At 36.4% G+C, this 19,734-nt stretch overlaps 1 protein-coding gene across 1 annotated transcript in view; it reads left to right on the forward strand.

Moving 5' to 3' along the window:
* The window catches only part of Adgb (androglobin), a 94,514-nt gene that overhangs the window by 8,991 nt on the left and 65,789 nt on the right, over positions 1–19,734 (forward strand). Inside the window, exons 4-9 of the mRNA XM_048354251.1 lie at positions 2,314–2,385; positions 3,371–3,580; positions 8,656–8,795; positions 11,580–11,666; positions 13,310–13,557; positions 18,541–18,675. Coding sequence (XP_048210208.1) covers positions 2,314–2,385; positions 3,371–3,580; positions 8,656–8,795; positions 11,580–11,666; positions 13,310–13,557; positions 18,541–18,675 — 892 coding nt within the window. The remainder of the gene's footprint in view (positions 1–2,313; positions 2,386–3,370; positions 3,581–8,655; positions 8,796–11,579; positions 11,667–13,309; positions 13,558–18,540; positions 18,676–19,734) is intronic.

The following is a 19,734-nucleotide window of genomic DNA, read 5'->3' on the forward strand; positions in this document are numbered from 1 at the left end:
AAATATACATGAACTAGACTTGTAAATAAATTTTAGGATTAGATCACATTAAAATGAAGAAACTAAGTTCTGCATTATAAATATAATTACTTAATGCTAATCTGCTATTAGTAGCGTGCTTATTGTACGTGATAATGATTTATGTTTCATATAAGTAAAAAGATGAATTTCACAAAGTGGGAGTGGTAAGATTTAAGTAGAAAAGTTTTGTGAACCACTTTCCATTTTAATAGAATTTAGTTCGAAGAAATATATTTGTACTAGAGATAACTCTGTTCATTGTTATTAATGAATCTTCCCCTTAGCTGACCACAGTGCTGCCTTTGCTACTATGTCTCTACCTGCTCTGAATGGCTTCCTTCATGAGCCAACCCAGAACAGGAACCAGGTCAGAACTGGCAGTCTGACTAAGTAAGAAAGTTCTAGATCCACAAGGAAATGCTCATTAAATTATGTCCAAAAAGCAAACTCCCTATAAAACAATAATGACCACCTTAGATGAGATTTGCTCTATTATAGCTTTTATTTGTCGCTGTCTGCAATCTTGAACTGCTAAATCTATTTCACCAGTCACTAAATAATCACAATCTACATGTCAATAAAGAATACAGTCTGACCCAAAACAAACCAGAGAATGCATTATACAAAAGACAAAATAAAATAGCATGATTTAAGTCAGAATGAAGCTGAGTTTTCAGAATCTTAAAGCCCTGGCTTTAAGATATCAGGGTCAACAAGAGCTGTGATCAGAGTGAATGAACAGGCCGCTTATCCTTAAACTCAGGCAATTAGTGCCCCAGGCCCTTCAGCATGGATTATATTACACACTGTGCCATATCCACCAGCTGTAAGGTTTAAGGAATAGGGATGCTAAAAGGCGATTGTAGAGACTTCTGCCTTAATATTTATTTTCAATATATTGTAAAGCCATTTCTCTGCTGGTGACTGCTAAGTCTAATACTTGGAGTTTTAGCTTTGTAGTTCTGGGTACTGGTTAATTTTACTAAGCATTGGTACTTGCTGGAAAGAATAGATAGGCAGATTATGAGCATTGCATCATAGTGAGTCAACCTGAATTAGCTCTGTTTATAATTGATGACCGGAAGAGTCAACCCATGCCTTCAAAAGAGTTTAGGTAAATCTTTCTCAAATATATAAATGATGGTTTTATTGACATTTTTTGTCTTGTATCAGGTCTTGAACTTTTAGCCCTAGGTTCTTGATTGGCTTTCTTGTTCATGATTGCCACTCTACCACTTGTGCCATGTCTGCAGTCTGATTTAGTTGGTTGCTTGGAGATGGAATCTCAAAAGACTTTTCTTCTCCAACTGACTTTAAACTGACATGGTTCAGATTTTAGATACCTGGTGTGTAGATAGGACCGCAAGCCCTAGCCACCAGCAACCTGGCTTCTTTTAGTAACCTAATTTTAGGGTATTAGTTGTACAAGTGGTTGAGGGTATTTGGTCAAATTATCTTCCATAAAAGTGAATTCTGTAATAAAACTGCGTGCATGCTAATTTGATATGTTAATCATATAAGTTTTGATATGAATTAGAGCTCACTTTTTCAATTTTACAAATCACATTTCTCTATTGTTTTAAAGTTATTATTTTATTATTGTACTGATTAAATAATGACCATGACATTTATATTAAAATGGGTCAGGATTTAAAGTTGGACAAGCTTTTAAAATCTGCCATGATTAATATGTTTCATCCATGATAGAGGTATTTTTTCATCTATCAAATGTTAGCAAGGCTGCAGGTTTAACTGAATGATTAAGTTGTAAATCTCTCTCTCTCTCTCTCTCTCTCTCTCATACTAGTCTTGGGGCTTAAACTCAGGGTGTGGGCACTGTTCTTCAGCTTTTTTGCTCAAGGCTAGTGCTCAACTACTTGAGCCACAGCTCCACTTCTGGCTTTTTGGTGGTGGTTAATCAGAGGTAAGAGTCTCATGAACTTTCTTGCCTAGGCTGGTTTTAAACTGTGATCCTCAGATCTCAATCTGCTGAGTATTTAGGATTACAGGCATGAGTCACTAACACTCAACCAAATTGTAAATCTCTTTATACTCTATTCTCTGTGTTTGTGTGCCTGCGGAACTTATGTAATATAGGCTTATAATTTTATGTTACAATACTCTTTTATTCAGAATTCTATAATGAAGATCTAAGATGAGAGAACAGCATGCTTGTTTTTCTTTAATTGATTGCTTTTGATTATAAGAAATGATGTCAAATTTGGCTTACATTATGTTGTTTCCTTCATTGTTTCATATAAAGTGAACCTATATCCGTATCATTTATTTCAGACTCCAGTAGTTGTGAAAAATGAAATCACATTTGACATGTTTTCAGTCAATGAGCATTTAATCTGCAGTGAGGTAGGTAGAGATGTAGGGAATGTGTTCCTATTACACAGTCTACCCACCTCCAAACATCCGATTTCACTTCTCCCTTGCTCCTGTCTATGTTTTGGTATATGCTCCAACTTTGTAGGAGCATAGTTGAAAACTAAAAATTATACATATTTAAAGTATATGATTTAAGGATTTGCTGTTCGAATACAATGAGGTATATTTACCAAAATCAAGACAATTAACATCTCACATTTTGTTTGGTTTGTGGAATGAGAACACTCAGGAAACTGTATGAATTTATTTATAGAAGCCTTCAGTATTGGACTGAGAATATAGTTCAATGATAGAATAAGTGCCTAACATGTGTTAGGCCATGGGTTTGAATCCCCAGCAATGCCCCCCAAATCAAGAGTACTTTCAGAAGCATCTAATCTCAGTCTCTCTCCTCTTCTCTCCCTCACTCTTTCTTCCTCTTCCTCTTCCTCTTCTTCCTCTTCCTCCCCCTCTTCCTCCTCCTTTTACTTCCTCTCTCTGTCTCTTTGTGTCTCTCTGTCTCTCTCTCAGTTCTAACCCCCATACCTACCCATACCAAGATAAAGAGCTTAGTAAATGTCAGATGGAGGCCAATGTTACCAGGCACTTAAGTTTGTGTTATTACTGTATTTATTTTTAAAAATCATAGGATTTTGTTCTCTAGGTTAGAAATAGGGACTATAAGAGCTGGGATGTTGGTTAAGAGATTGAGTGCTTGTCTAGCAAGTGATAGGTCATAAGTTCCAACCCCAGTACTGATGAGAAGGGAGGTCAGGAGGAAGGGAAGGGAGGGAAGAAAGAAAGGGAGGAATGCGGAAGGAAAGAAAGAAGAAAAGGAGGGAGGTTGGGAAGAAGGAAGGAGGGAAAGGTACATATTTAATTTACTACTGGAGTTATTTTTTATGGTATTTCCCTCTAACTTGCACAATTTAATTTAAAAGGAACAAATTAATGATTGCATAAATTATTTCTTCAGCTGATGCGGTGGATAATCAGTGAAATCTATGCAGTGTGGAAGATATTCAATGGTGGGATTCTGAGCAGTTATTTCAAAGGAAACACGGGAGAGCCTCCTTTTCTCCCCTGGAAGCCCTGGGAACACATCTACTCACTGTGCAAGGCTGTCAAGGGCCATATGCCCTTGTTCAACAGCTATGGCAAGTATGTTGTGAAACTTTACTGGATGGTAAGTACAATTCATTGCATATTGAAATTCGAGACTTCCATGTTGAGGTATATGTGATGAACAAGAATACATTGTATAGGTCTCTAGGACCTATACAGAGTGAGACCAAAGGAGAACAGGTGCCATAGCTATGTGCATCTGACCCTATAAAATAATATTTCTTGAATTGAACTCCAGGAAATGGAAACTAGAGGTCTTTTTTTTTTCTCTTTGTTTCTGTTTTCATTTCCTTTTGTCTTGTTTGTTCATTTATCTGTTTGGGGGAGGACAAGGGTGGCACAGAAATGGTGGGACAAAGAGTAAACAAATGGAGCAGTGATACTAGAAACTGTGTTGAAAATGAACTATACAACTTGTGGGTGGGGACTGGGGGGACACCTGGGAGAGAGCGAGGGAAGGGATGATGTTCTTCAGAAGAAATGTCCTCTTTACCTGACTTAAGTAACTGAAACCCATCTGTAGTCACCTTTACAATGACAATAAATAAATAAAAGAATACAAGGCCAGAAAAATGTATTGCATTTGCTTTGGAAATCTCAGTCTGTCCAATTGTTCTGCCCACCTCTAGGTGACTTGGCCCTCTTCATGTGGCATGTGGCAGTCCGAGACTCATCTCAAGTTCAGCAGCTCCCTCTTGGTCCTCATTGGCCTCTGGGGGATGCTATTTATCTGGGGAACATGGAGATACAGCCAGTTCCTTATGCAATAGACAGATGATTGCCTGTTTTCCAACCTGACAGAAATTTAATCCATTTTATCTAGGGAGAGAAACTTAATTCCCCTCTAATTCCCCTGTCAAGCCTCAGTCAAACCCTGTGTGCACATTATCCTTAGTAAAGAATTAGAATAAATTTGTTCTGACAAGATAAACTATGTTTATCTTTTCTTTTCTTGTCCTTTTGTACACACAGACAATTTAAGGTTTGATTTTTTTCTAGCTCTAGATCAATACTGTGCATGTCTATCGGTGCCATACATGTCTACCATTTGCTCATTCTGCAAGTACTTCAGAAACACACTTATAAAAAATAAGCTTTGCACCTCCTGCTGTTGGATTGTGTCACCCAATGCATGCACACTTTATTCATTTCTTCATGTCTGCCATACCTCAAGTCTTCTCTGCACTAATTATGTCCTTCAGTTTCTCCTTGCTTCTAATCTTCTCCTTTTGGAGATTAATTTTCTCCCAGACTTTCCTGCAAAGTATTTCTTTTTAATCACTCCTTTGAGACAAACTAGTGTCTTAGAGTCTCTCTGCTTGACACTTAAAAATCATACCAGCATCTCATTTTGCATACAGATATTCCTGTTAGTGCTAGTTTAGGTTCTAAGCAGGTTGGACAAGTTTTTTTGACATCAGCTAAATAAATGGTTGAGTAGTATTAGGTAGAGGGTCATGAAATTAACATAGGTTTTCGTTTTTCTTTCACCTGACAAGAGTGTGGTTCAGAGATGTGTAGCATCTTGTCAAATACTGGACTTGCCAATATCAGTTCTCCTTTAGCTCCTATTGAGCTGTGGCTCTGGACATGAAATACGGGTTCTTGTCACCTGCCTTTCACAACTGTTGTGTTTTCTGTCCACACTAGGACCAGTAATTTCACTCTACTGCTGTATATATTTATATGAAAAAGGTATTAGCTTTCAGTCTTCATTGACTCATGCACTTTTTTTTCTCCTTTTTGCTGGGATGAAGGTTTGGATATTAGGCATCCAGTCTACTAGGCTTTCTTCATCACAGCTGGTACATTACCCTGTGAGCTACACCTCCAGTCGAGCTTTTTATTGGTTAAAATTGGAAATGAAGTTGAGGACTTTTCTACCAGAGCTGGCTTTAAACTTGAAATCCTCCAGATCTCAGCCTCTCGAGTAGCTAGGATTACAAATGTGAGTCACCGGTGTCTCACACAGTTTAATAACAATATTTCTCTAGAATTCAAAGGTTCTTACACTGTGGGGTACAGAGAACCCCCCAGTACCAAGAGCATCTGTGATGAGTTGTGAAACTTCTACCTCCTATGCATAGCCCAGGCCTCTGGAGTCATCTCTGTGGGCAGAGAGTTGTGAAATAAACTCTCAGTGACATTTTTGCTCGTTGAATTTGAGGGAAAGTGTTTTCAAGATATAGACTGTGACAGATTGCTTTCCTATCATTCAGTTACTTCTTCCAAAGGGAAACACTATAGTTTTTTGTAATTATTTATTTATTTTTTGCTATATATGCATTCAGTAAAGCAACTTTAAAGGGCCATTTTTTTTTCGTTAGGATTCCACAGATGAAATTCCAATGCATAATTGTATACAAATTGTTAGTTTTGACACATGCATATTCAAATTACTTTGACATTTGTGTGTATACATCATTTATATTTGATGTAATTTGATGTAAATCTGCCTTTTTTTTGCTTTTGGGCCCTTTCTAATTATTACATTTATATTATTTATTCATGTTCCTATCTTCTGGCCAGATTCTGGAATGTTCTTCAGTATTCCACTTGACTAAGTTCAGTGTTGTTTTGAGCATACCTCTTCATGTATTTTTTTTTCTTAGTGGTTATCCTGGAAATTGAAAATATACATTCACAGTTGTAACAGTATTCCACCAATAACATTTTAGTACTTTGGTTCCAAAGCTTTACCACTAATTAGGAGCCTTTACATATCCTTTTTTGGTAATTTTATTAAATACGCTATCTCTCTAAGCTGCCTGTCGTTTATCTTCTATATATCATCTATATATTCAGACCCTCATCATAAATTTTACTTTTTGATTCAAATATAATTTTTCAATTTCAAGGGGTAAACAATGTTATATTTAATCATGTTTACTCTTTCTTTGGCTTTTTAATGGTGTCTGATGTTTTGATTCCTTTATTCTATTTTCTTCTTCTTGAAGAATTCCTCTTCACTCTTTTGGAATCAACCCTCTTCTAATATATGGCTTTACATTTCCTTTATCTGGTTATATTTTCACTTCATCCTTATTCCTAAAGGATGCTTTCCTAGTTGCAGAAACATAGATTGACAGGACTTTCCTTTCAGCCTGAGAAAAATGGTATGACACTTCTGCCTTTCACGGTTTCTGAAGCCTACACCTATTTTTCTGCAGATAATGTCTTTTCTTGCTTCTCCCTTTCAACATTTTATCTTTGTCTTGACTTTTGTGAAGTTCAAATTTGACATGTCTGGCTGTGCCTTTGTTTAGGCTTATCCTATTTAGAATAACAGAATGGGAAAACTGCATTCTCTGGAGCCCTTGTAAAGATTCAAATTCCTGTTCTAAGGACTCTTACCTCCCATATTATTACCTCTGAGTCCCTTCCCCAATGTTAGCATATTGATTGTGCAAAAGTTTCAACATAGACATTTTTGAGGGCAAACTAATGGTCTGTAGAATTTACGTGTGAATATGTAGATATATCAACTATTAAATTTCTTTATAATCTTTAAGGAAGCAATCAACTAATATATAATATCAATGAGTCAAAAAATTCCCAAGAAAATGTTTCTAAGTCTGATAAAAATTGTCTTAGAAATATCCATAACACTAATGGGACATTCCCCAAAATTCTCTCATTTAAAATGTACAGTTCAGTAGTTGAAGCATTCTTAATTGAGTGACCTTATCTTTGATCATCTGAAAATAGGTGATGCTTACTGAACTGATTTAGCTTAACTTCTTATGGTTATTAAAAGCCATCTTCATGGTAATCATGCTGGCCCCTTCAGAAAATTGTTTTGAAAATCAAATTATAGGAAAGTAACTCCTATTGCTATTTTTTACTGTGGTAAAATATACAAAATGTGGTGCTTAGCATTTTAATAATTGAAGAGTGCAATTTAGTGCGGTTAATTATTTTTTACATTGTGCATCCAACTCCACTACCCATTTCTAGAATTCTTCATCATCCTGTAACTAAATAATAACTCTACTCAGTAAATAATAACTTCTCTGGGCCCCAGCTAATCTCTTTTTATCTCTCAAGTCTGTCTTCTCGCAGTGCTTTAAATAAGTGAACACAATGTTTGTCTCCTTGTACCTAGTTCATTTCATGGTGGATTATTTTGGATGTTTTCTTTGAAATTTGAAAGAGGTGGTAGGTCTGTGCCTTTATCCCTGCCTCACCCTATGCCCTGTATTAAAGAAGAGAGGAATAGACATAGAACCACCAAATGAGGCAACATGGAGTTCAGGATCACTGGGGTCACGGAAGGGAAATCTCCCTTTTTACACTTCTGCTCCTATCGTCCTGGGTAAAATATGATGCTTCTTGTAGCTTCAGTTCAGATGTCATTTTCTTGAGATGACTCCTCCTTAGCAAGACTGTCAGACTTTCCTTTCATCCCAAGAGTACCTTAGCCATATTTTATGTGACTTGCATGCTACCTTCCCCCAGCAAATTGTGCATAATTAGTGGCAATAGGCCATCCTTACACATGCCTTGATATCATTGCTGAAGATACTTTTTTAGCAAAGAAATTCATTTGTAGTAGAACTTGTAGGTAAAACTAAAGTAAAAAATACATATTTACTTGAATTCACAATCAATGTTATCATTTCTTTCATCTTGTATTTTTAAAATAATAGGCTAAATTTTACAAATTCTTGTTACTTCTTTTTTTTAATGAACCTTTAATTAGGAACAAGCATATAAGATGGAAATTAGATATGAAGGTCAGTGAGCATGTATCAGGATAAGCAATAATTATTCAGATTATACTTGAAGAATTTATATTGTGGAAACATGAAATAAATGAATAATAGTCAAGCTTATTTGTGGCTTTTTGATGTTTTAGTTCTCCTGTTTCAAATATTTATGAGCTCTTAAGACCTGGAGAAATAAGAAAGGAATTGATACAGATGTAGCTGTACTATAAAGAGAACACAAACTAATAGTAAATAAACTAAAATACACTAGGACATTAATTCTGAAAAACAGTATCTCAGACTTCAAAGATGCTACCATAAATGTATAAAAACAGTAAACAGTGACATCCATGGTGCACAAGTTTGATGTTTAATAAGAAAACTCTCAATTATTGATATTACATTCTTTATTTTTCCTATTTTTTAGGGTTGCTGGAGAAAGATAACAATTGATGACTTCTTCCCTTTTGATGAAGATAATAATCTATTGCTTCCAGCTACAACCTGTGAATTTGAACTTTGGCCAATGTTGTTGTCTAAGGCAATCATTAAGCTGGCAAATGTGGAGTATGTCCAAACTTTATTTGCATAAAAAAGACAGAAATCAGCAAGTGTATGCCCATTTTGAGTAGCTTAATGTTTTGCTAGATGAAAGTTTTAGCAAGGGTCAATTTTAAAACAATAAAGAGAGACCGAATGAGAGATAGAAACAGAGACAGTGAGAGAGCAAGACTGAGAACAAGACATAGGCAGAGAGAGAAAGAGAAACATTTCCAGCTCCCCATGCAGGAAATGGGAATTAAAGACTCGTTTTAAAAATGAATGAAAAATAAACTTTGTAGTATTGTAAATTACAACTAATATGTCAAAGCACCCAATTTTAAGTAACTAGTAGACAAAAATTCCTGAGGAAATAATATTCAACATCACTCTATACCTACTCTTAGACTGTAAATAGAAAGTAGATTGTGGAAAATATGTTTCTGTTTAGAAGCAAAATAAATAGTTTGGTATAGGAAAATATTCATTTGCCTAAATCCTGCACGGTATACTAGAATTGAATTGAAGTTTTAGATTTGGCATTTACAGCAATAACTTGCAAAACTTAACAACTTGAACTTTTTACATGAATGTCAGTGAGCTCTCCACACTTTTCGTAACATAGGTCACTTTGACAGGTTAATAATTAATACTAGACATTTGCTTCAATATGCTTGCAAAATATGCTCTGTGTCCTACATTCCTGTGTGTGGAAAAGCCATGATTTATTCCATTCTGGCCCTAGCAATGCAATTTACAGTGCAGAGAAAAGTTAGATGCTTGGATTGGAAATACACAACTTTATATTATCAGTCAGTGGAAGAATCCTTTGCAGGTCTGGACTGTATACCCTCAGCAGTGTGTCATAGCAATGCCATACTCTGTATTGAACAGAACACACCACATACTTTAACAAACCCATCCTGTCAGCCATGTGCTCCTGCTGAGAAAATACAACAATGCCAGTTAGAAGCTGGGCAGGGTCACTTTGTGTTGGTCTTCTTTTGGCTCTGCTTCCTTTTTGTCTCCCAAAGCTACAAGATAAAAACAATGACGTCCAGTCCCATTCTTTACATCTGTCTCATCTCCCTCAGTGTCTATTGAGCATTCCGTTAACCCAGCTGTCAGTCTTTAATGATTTTTGTAAGAATTGAGGCCAGATCATTTTCAGTTGCTGAATACTATCAAGATTCACACTGATGGCACTTATCTTAGTTTTGTTAAAAAAAAATACATGATAAGAATTTTTAAGGGCTGGGGATATAGCCTAGTGGCAAGAGTGCCTGCCTCAGATACACGAGGCCCTAGGTTCGATTCCCCAGCACCACATATACAGAAAACGGCCAGAAGCGGTGCTGTGGCTCAAGTGGCAGAGTGCTAGCCTTGAGCGGGAAGAAGCCAGGGACAGTGCTCAGGCCCTGAGTCCAAGGCCCAGTACTGGCCAAAAAAAAAAAAAAAAAGAATTTTTAAAAATGTAATTACTGTTTCTATTTTTCAGGCCTAACCTGAAGTTCTGAAGATCAGTGCTGTATTAAATACATGCAGTATTTAAATATATGGCTTGCATAGAGCAGCACTGTATCTTTCTTTCTATCTCAGTAGACATTAATAGGAACATGAGTAATGGAGCTATTTGTTTTTTTAAAGATAAACAAATTAGGCTTGGAAATAAAATACCAAGCAACATGCAATATATTTTGTAAGACTGCCAGTGAAAACCTCCTTATATGATTGAATTTAAATTTTTCCCTGTCATCTCAGATTTTATAATCTAGAATGACTCTCTTCATGAGGTTCAGCATTCTGCATTTAAAAAGTCAAACACATTGTTGTTCGTTAAATATCAGTGTGAAATAATGCCACGAAAGAAACAGTAATTTCCATAGGATTTTCAATGTCACTACACAAATGAGGTCACTCAAAGGAGTGTGGACCAGACTGAAGTATATCAACAAATATATGTTACCTTTGACACACGTAGTCATGTGGAATTTCACAGCCCATAACAAAACAATACAAACTGATAAATAAGGAATGTGTGATGGAGATGGTATGAGTTCTAAACCAGTACCATCAGCACTCCCACCAATGAAGAACATTGTTCTTATTCCTGGAGGACAGCTGGCACTCCCAGGTAGAAGGGCATTTCTACATATAAATGTAATCAGACGAAGCATCTCAAGAAAAACAGAAACAAAATAACTGAGTGCTGTGGTATTTGGTCCATCACAACCCGTGGCTTTCTGTCATGCAGGCAAGTCTGCGTTTGTACAGGATGTGTCAGGTGTTTCTGCTTTCTCTGCAATTATCTAAGACTTTCACTAAGAATTTCTGATGCTCTTGTTGACCAATCATGTATAAGACTGGTTAAACATACAGGCTCATGAGCATCTCAAGATAACTACTGAAATTGAAATGAATGAATTGAAATTGAATGGCTCTACCTGTACACAGAACATGATTATACATACATAAATAACATGACCATATATTGAATATATAAAATGAGTTGCATGTTGCATATTTTATATGAGTATGATTACGTATATGGAATTTTAAACCTTGGAAAAGTAACGTTTCTATGCATGTTTTGTAAATACATTTGAAATTTTATCATTGGACCAACTGAGATGTTTTCACAAAACAAATCATCTGGCTGTTGAGAAAATATTTTCTTGCATCACAATGTATAACCAGTATGGGACCCAATATTGATTGTTATGCTGCTATTGAGTTGTGATTCCTAATGCTGTGTATTGCTCTGCATTTCCAAGTTTTGGTGGTTTTAGCATCATATGTTTTTCTTTTTAGCATCCACATAGCACAGAGGAGAGAACTGGGAGAGTTCACAGTTATTCATGCACTCACAGGCTGGCTACCGGAAGTCATTACTCTCCAGTAGGTTTGAAGATGAAGTTGTTTATAAATACTTTTTCTTTCTTTTGAAGATTTTCTTAAGATATTCTTAGTCTTGGAAAATTGCAAGAAAGGTCATGTTTTGCAAAATGTTGGAGAATAGTATTTTATAGTATTGTATTGCAGGGCTTGTGAGTGCTCAAGACATTATATGATGTAATTGTGTGGTGGTACTGAATGTGTGTTCTTTCTAGTATAGCACTTGGTATATTATAGAGAAAAAAGGTAACAATAATATAGATTTCAGATTCACAAACATGGTTGAATCCTGACACCATTATCTATTAGTTATACGATCACATAAACTTATAATCCTTTAAAACTCAGTTCATACTTGCAGGAGTTGTGGCTCAGAAGTAGAGCACTTGCCTTGGTTTGATCCCAAGGCAGGAAGAAAAATCTTTTTATGAAAAGGTTATAATACCTCTGTTGCAGAGCTGCTATGGGATTAAATGCAGCCATACAGCAAATAGTAAATGCACTTTCGCCAAGTCCGAGGGATCTGGTGGTCAGTGGAGAGCAGTTTAAGCACTCAAGCAAGTCTCAGGTCTACAAGGCAATGATTGTTCACAAACCATGAGTTCAGCTCACTTTCCTCAAAGCAAATCTGAATGGATGAATGAATGAACTGATGGTCTTCATACACTATCATCAGCACCACATCTCCCAATTTCCTCTCACACTCCCGTCCTTCCTTCTCCCCCACACCAGTGAAGCAGCTTTCTGCAAAGTCAGCAAAGCCCTTCGCATTGTTAGCATGCATGTCTTTTTTCTCACTTATTCATTCTTCATTCTAGTATTTGATCTTAATAAACTCATCTCACAAAATGTGATTCACTTGGAACAACAGCAATGCTCTTTTGGTTTTAAGCCTTCTTACACCCTGCCCTTTTCCAGGCTTCCTTCTAGTCACTAGATGTATGTAACAGGACTTCTGGCCCATGACTTCAAATAACAAGCTCTTTGCCAGTGACTTTCAAGTTACATCTACAAACCTGATATCATACCTAATCGACGCATGTGTTCATGACATGACCCCTATTTATCAAACTCTGGGTTATATCAACACACAACTGCCTAAGTTACATATGTATTCAGATACCCCCCCCCCAAAAAAAATCACTAAGCACCAATGGCTCACATCTATAATCTTAGCTACTCAGGGGGCTGAGATCTGAGAATCAAGGTTTGAAGCCATCCTGGGTAGAAGAGTCTTTGAAACTCTTATGTCCAATTAACTACCAAAGGGCTGAAAATGGAGCTGTGGCTCAAATGGTAGAATGCTAGTCTTGAGAAAAAAAGCTCAGGGACAGCATCCAGGGCCTGTGTTCAAGTCCTCAAACCAACACACACACACACATACACACACACACGTGCGTGCACACACATGTATTCTGAGCTCACAATATCCAAGAAGGAAGGAACTGTTGATATTGTTTCCCAGTCTTGTACCCTAAGCATGCCACATCTCCATTGAGCTACCAACCAGCATTTTGTAACTACTCGTTTATGTAACAATTGAAATGAGTCTTATAAATAGCAAGCTGATTTTTCTGTCAACAACTTCTTGATGTGAAGTGAAAACATGTCTTGTGGAAATTAATGCTGGTGTCTTTTCTCTTAAGCCCAGGATATGTGGACAAAGTCTGGGAGCTCTTAAAAGAAGTGTTGCCTGAATTTAGGCTGTCAGATGACAGCAGCTCTGAAAGCAAAACAGTAGTGATAGACACCAAATTAAAAGAACCTGTGAAAGAGGTAAAGAATGGCAAAGAGTTGAAGGAAATAAAGGAAGCAAAGGACTTGAAGGAATTTAGAACTGAATCTTCCTTAACAGTACTGAAACTTCCTGAGAAAGGTGAAAGAACTCCTAAAGGTAAGATGTGTTCCAGCAAAATGTCAGATACATACAGATTGCATATTAATAGCTTCACAGTCCTAGTAGAAGCTAATGGTGTGTGTGTGTGTGTGTGTGTGTGTGTGTGTGTGTGTGTGTGTGGTGTTGGCACTTCAACCTGGGCTTTGCAGATGCTGGGCAAGTGCTCTATCACTGAGCCACAGCCCTAACCTTAAAGGTAATGTCTTTCTATAGTCACTATCATTTCTTTAGTGTTGTGAAAACTGCCAGGCCATTTATATCTTTCCTAACAAGGTCATTAGAATGTAGAATTTTTTTTTACTATATGTAACTATTGTTCTATATCACACTGTTCTTTCTTACCTTGATGCTAAATAAATCCAATGTTAATATAGGAAAAGACATGGTAATCTACATTTCTGTCAAAGACTTTTTTTTCTCATATTTATATGTGAACTGGGATGGACCAAAACAATGAAGGCAAAATTTTACTGTTTTTTTTTTGTATATGTGAAATGAGTACAGGTCTGATTATGATTTTTTGATACTTGATCCTAAGCTAGAAGGTCAAAACTGAAAAAAAAATAATTGCAACTTAGTTTACAAAGTACAAACTTATTTCTCTTCCCCAAATTACAAGTAATTTTTGTACCTGCTGAAATATTTCATATAGTTATGTGAATTATAATTAAATCTGTCTTCTACATACCTAGGTGTTATCTAAAATGATCTTTCACATATTTCTGTTTTGTAAAATATTTATGTTGTGTCAGAATTATTCTTCATTATGATTATGTCTAACTTTTGAGGCAGAAGTAGGAAAGTCTCAAACCTGGGCTACAGTAGTGAAACCAGAAATCCAAGAATGAGGCTAGGTGTAGTGGCACATGCCTTTAATATCAGCATTGTTGGATGGTGAGGCAAAAGGCTGGAGTCTGATATCGTTCTGGGCTATGGAGCGAAAGTATTGTGTTGAAGCAAGGAGCAGGGATTGGAGGAACTAGGGATGTAGCTTTACGTACCTGGAGTGAGCAAACCACTACAAAACAACAAAGAAAATGTTAACTGAAAATTGACAGGAATTTTTACTTTAGATTTTCCTCAACTGTATATCATGATCAAATATGTGAATAATATCTGCCTACAACATCCCCCTCTTGAAATGATCTAGGATGCATTAGTTTACCAAAATAATAAAAAAGGAAAAGCAAATAAGTCAGATTAGATAAACTCTGTCCAGGATAGTCCAACTTAATTTGCTTCTAGAAGCTTTTGCTCATGTCTCACAAATTAATATCCAGCCATTCAGCCATCTATTAATTCATTCAAATATTCTACTTCCTAATCAGAATACCATCCATTTTCAAGGAATTGGAATTAGTTGTGTAAATAGAAGTAGATGTGGAATTCAACTCCTGAAGGTTACAGTCTAGTCCCTAAACTCTAGTGACAGACTAACATTAGTGATGATGAAAGTAACTAACATACATCCACCTCAAAGCAAACAGGAGCTTTGCAGGAAAATACAGGACCTTAATAGTTCATACCAGGGACGGTTTCTCCTGAGTTTTCAAGGGAAAATTCCCTAGGGAACCTTAGCGGTGATGGAAGGTGAGATTATATTGCTCGTAAGAGGAGGGGGACCGTGAAGGGAAGAGCATGGCAGGCAAAGGAAACAACATGGCAAGAACAAGCGACTTGTAAAAGGGGGCAAAAGGGAGCCAAGAAGAAAGTGATTGATCTGTTTTCTAAGAAAGATTGGCACGATATGAAAGCACCAGCTAGGTTCCATATGAGAAATACTGGGAAAATACTACTTGTAAAGCCTCAAGGAATCAGAATTGCCTCTGATGGCCTGAAAGTTTGGATGTTTGAAGTGAGCCTCTGGGATCTGCAAAGTGATGGAGCTGCATTTAGAAAATTCAAGCTCATTACTGAGGATGTCTAGGGCAAGAACTGCCTGACCCACCTCCATGATAGGGATCTCACCTGACAAAAAATGTGATCTGTGGTCAAAAAGTGGCAGACCATGATGGGAACTCATGTTGATGCCAACACTATAGGTGTTCATTTGCTTCATCTGTTCTGCATTGGTTTTACTGAAAAACAACACAAACAGATATGCAGTACCTCCTATACAGTGTCAACAGGCCTGCCAAATATGGAAGAAGATGATGGAAATTATGACTGAAGAAGTGCCAACAAATGACATGACAGAACTAGTTAATAAATTGATGCCAGACAGCACTGGGAAAGACAGAGAAAGGGCTTGCAGGTAGATTTATCCACTTTATGATGTCTTCACTAGAAAAGTAAACATGCTGAAGACACCCAAGTTTGAATTGGGAAAACTCATAGTGCTACATGGTGAAGCTGGTAGTTCTGGAAAAGCTACTGGGGATGAGAAAGGTGCTTAAGTCAAATGAGCTGAGAGATATAAACCACCAGTTCAAAATTTATTTAATATTGAGATTGATAGTGACAAACAAAAGGACTATTTGTGAAAAACAAAACAACAGAATCATGATTTGACTTGCTTTATCAAAAGCGGACACTGTCATCATCATGAGAGATTTGGGGGTGGATGAGGGGATGGGAGATTTTGAGTGGATTTAAAAACTGAGTTTAGTGGCTGCCATGTAGACTCACATGAGAAGATAAAAGCTTGGGAGTGGAAACAAGATAGTACAAGAGATAGATAGATAGATAGATAGATAGATAGATAGATAGATAGATAGATAGATAGATCAAGGTAGTGGAAACAAGAGGTACAGGTGTAGATGATTGATTGAAAAGATACTGCAAAAACAAAAAGGTAGACCGTGTTGAACATAATTAGTAGCTATATGAGTTACAAAGCTAGGTATATGATAGTACTAAGAGATCATAAAATGATTTCACACATACGGAACTTGAAGTCCTCTTAAGACAGTCAAGAGAATATTTTTGTATCACGAATCTGAGCTGGTGCTATCCATTTGTGAAGCATTGAGTTGTCTCTGCTATAGAAACCATGAGTGGTGCTTCCCGAGGAGACAGCATGAATGAGAGCAGTGGAGAGGCTGAGACAGCCTAAGAGCAGTGGAACATCTGAGCTTGGTCCAAATGATCAGCAAGCCCAAACATCGTCAAAGAAGGAAAGCACAAATGAGATGATAGCCTTGAAATCAAAGGAAACGTGTTTCAAGTATCAGAGAGATTGTGTCTAGTATTGTATAGAGATGAACTATGATGAGAAATTGAATTACTCCATCAGAGTTTTTGCCATTGGACTCTGGGGACAGATAGGACTAGAAGACATTCAAGAGAGTTCATTTACTGGCAAACTTCTAAGGAGTTTGGCCTTCAAGTACTGAAGAACCACAATGTGGATGCACCGAGACTAATATCTGTTTTATGTGGAGGAACTTAAGAGTTGTAACTGGTGATTGCGAAGATCCACCTTAGATAAAAGCAGTAATGTATATTTTTTGAAAAGGCAAGAAGAGTGGGGCTCACATCTCCAGTGGAGGTATAGGTCCAACCTAGAGGAAGCAGCAGTTCCTCCGTGCTTGGGTAGGTACAGGTCATGGGAGGATGGGAAGGAAGAGTACAGATGTAGATGGGTCAACCAACAGCTTTGATGCCGAAGCTGAGGATTTCTGATAAAAGTCTTCTATTGTCTGTGGGTAGGCGGGCTAAGTGTAAGGCAAAGGTGGAAGATGAAGCCTCATGGAAACAAAATCCATATAGTTAGGCCTATAGATTGTCCTCCTCTGGGAAGCTGGTGCTCCTGGAGATGATCCAGGTGACTCAGCCACTGAGTTGACTTAGAGTGGGGTTTTGCCAAGTGGATAGAAATAGATGACAGAGGAATACCATTGCCCTGAGCTCAGAAACCTGTATTTGGTACTTCGTAAGAAATTTTTAAATTTCTGAATTAAACAGACTTTTAAAAAATTTATAATTTTGTGAGGTATTTATAAATGCTAATTTTCAATGGGAGTTTGAAAACTGGTGAAGTCCAATTTAAAAATTATATATAAAAATCACATGCCACTACCTAAAATTAGTTACTTTGAATTCAATATTTATACAAACAACCCTCAAAGACAATTTTGTTATGTAATTTGTATACATAGGTTTCCCAGTTAAATGTTTCTATATTTGAAGTTATAGTTATTTTTATATCTGGGGTGTTCAATTTACTGTATACATAAGACATAAAACTTAGTTACTTTGTATAAAAAGTTACACTATAAATAGCATCATTGTTTTTATGTATACAATTTTTAAAAATGAAAAATATGAACAATGATAATTGTATATTTATAAGATAATGCAGACAATTTAAATTTTTGTTTAAAATTGGGACAGATTACAAATTAAATGGCTGGGGGCATTTTTTAATATTAGAGGAGGACATGTTTTATAAAATATATGCGTGCTCGGCCATTCAAATAGTGGAAAGAGTCCTAGATTTCATACATGGCCATATTGGCCAGTGAAGATTGATTTTTAGATGTTGGTCAGATGTTTTGGATCCAAAAAACTGTTTCTTCAGATATGAAAACTCCCCAAACAAATGATCTCCATGGACTCTACAATTAGGACTCAGCTTTTAGTATCTACTTTGCTATTCTTTGGGTTCAATTTTAAAATGAAAAAATTAGCCTGACACTATAATTTTGTATCAATAAGATATACTCAAGGAAATAAACATAAATATATATAATGATTTAGATTGTAATAATATAATATACAATGAGTAATGCCTCATATCTTTCAGAGTTCATGTCACTTTTCAATTTTTTCAAATTTCAAATCTTTTCTGTAAACTTATTGTGATTTATCTAATTAGAAGAGATTGTATTTTAGTAAAATAGTGGATACAGTTGTACATTTAAATAATAATATTGTTTTGGCCTCGTTCCCCCAAACCCCCAAACACAATGACTAAATAGGAATCATCGTTTGAGGTTTACTAGTTGAAAGATTCACCATGTTTTTTTAATATGTTAGAAAAATCAGATGCAAAAGACCTTGGGAAGAAGAAGAGTAAAGATGGAGAAAAGGAGAAGGAGAAGTTCAAATTCTCACTTCATGGTTCAAGACCCTCATCAGAAGTGCAATACTCTGTGCAGTCTCTATCAGATTGTAAGCTCTCCGTCTCTCAGAATCATCATTATCTTAGTTCTTCCCTAGAATATCGGAACGTGTTGGAATGTAGAAATATATTTTCCCTTCTGAAGTATCTAAGTAAGCTGTCATGGTTTCCCATGAATGTTGGACCCTCACATATCTAATGGGGGAGGGGGGAGCAGGTCCTATGTAGGAAACAGAATCAAGCTGTGAATCCTATGGCACAACAGTCAAAGGTAAAATATGGACACATGGAAGAGGCTTCCGATGTTCAGTTTCAGGCACTTCCTTCTTGAATGTATCAACTAAGTAGGAGAACACATAGTTAATTATGTAAATATTCTCAGTTAAACATAAAGTATACATTAAGCTCCTTCATCATAGTGGCTTTATACCTTTTGTTGAAAAGTAATGAAACTAGAGCTGTAGAAGCAGTTGCTTGTTTATATCATGCTGTTGACAACTACCCTTTTCAAGTGTGATAGAGAATATACACACTGGTTAGTGTATATTTAATTCTACATTAGAATTTGTTGTATTGTACTGATGCCCTAAGCAGCATTTTCTGATAGTGGCAACATCACATTACTAACATTACTGATGACCTCTCAACTTTGTGAAAATGGCTGAACCTTCCTCTGAATTACTTCCTCTGAAGTAGATCTTGGATGGTATTGTTAAAATTAATTTCTTTCAGTCATCTACTTTGATTTCACTTGTACCTAAAGGTCATAAATTCAAACTCTTACAGAAAAGAAAAAAGCCTGGTAGCATTACCCACCTGTAATTCCAGTTACTTGACAATCAGAAACACAAGTATCTTGAGCTTGTGGTCAGCCAGAGAATGTGTAGCAAGACCTTGTCTCAAAAACAAAATACAAGCAAAAAGGACTGGGATTCAAGGGGGAGACTGGTTAGCTTATCAAATGGAATTCTCAATCACAGTATTATATATTTATAGACATGATTTATATTTGATTTGAATATATATTATTTGTTATAATTTACACGGAGAAATCATGGAATATTTAATAAAATGCCTCCATTACATTAATTTTCTGAACATAAGATATT

Source organism: Perognathus longimembris, chromosome 9, assembly GCF_023159225.1.
Source record: "Perognathus longimembris pacificus isolate PPM17 chromosome 9, ASM2315922v1, whole genome shotgun sequence".
Classification (NCBI taxonomy): domain Eukaryota; kingdom Metazoa; phylum Chordata; class Mammalia; order Rodentia; family Heteromyidae; genus Perognathus; species Perognathus longimembris.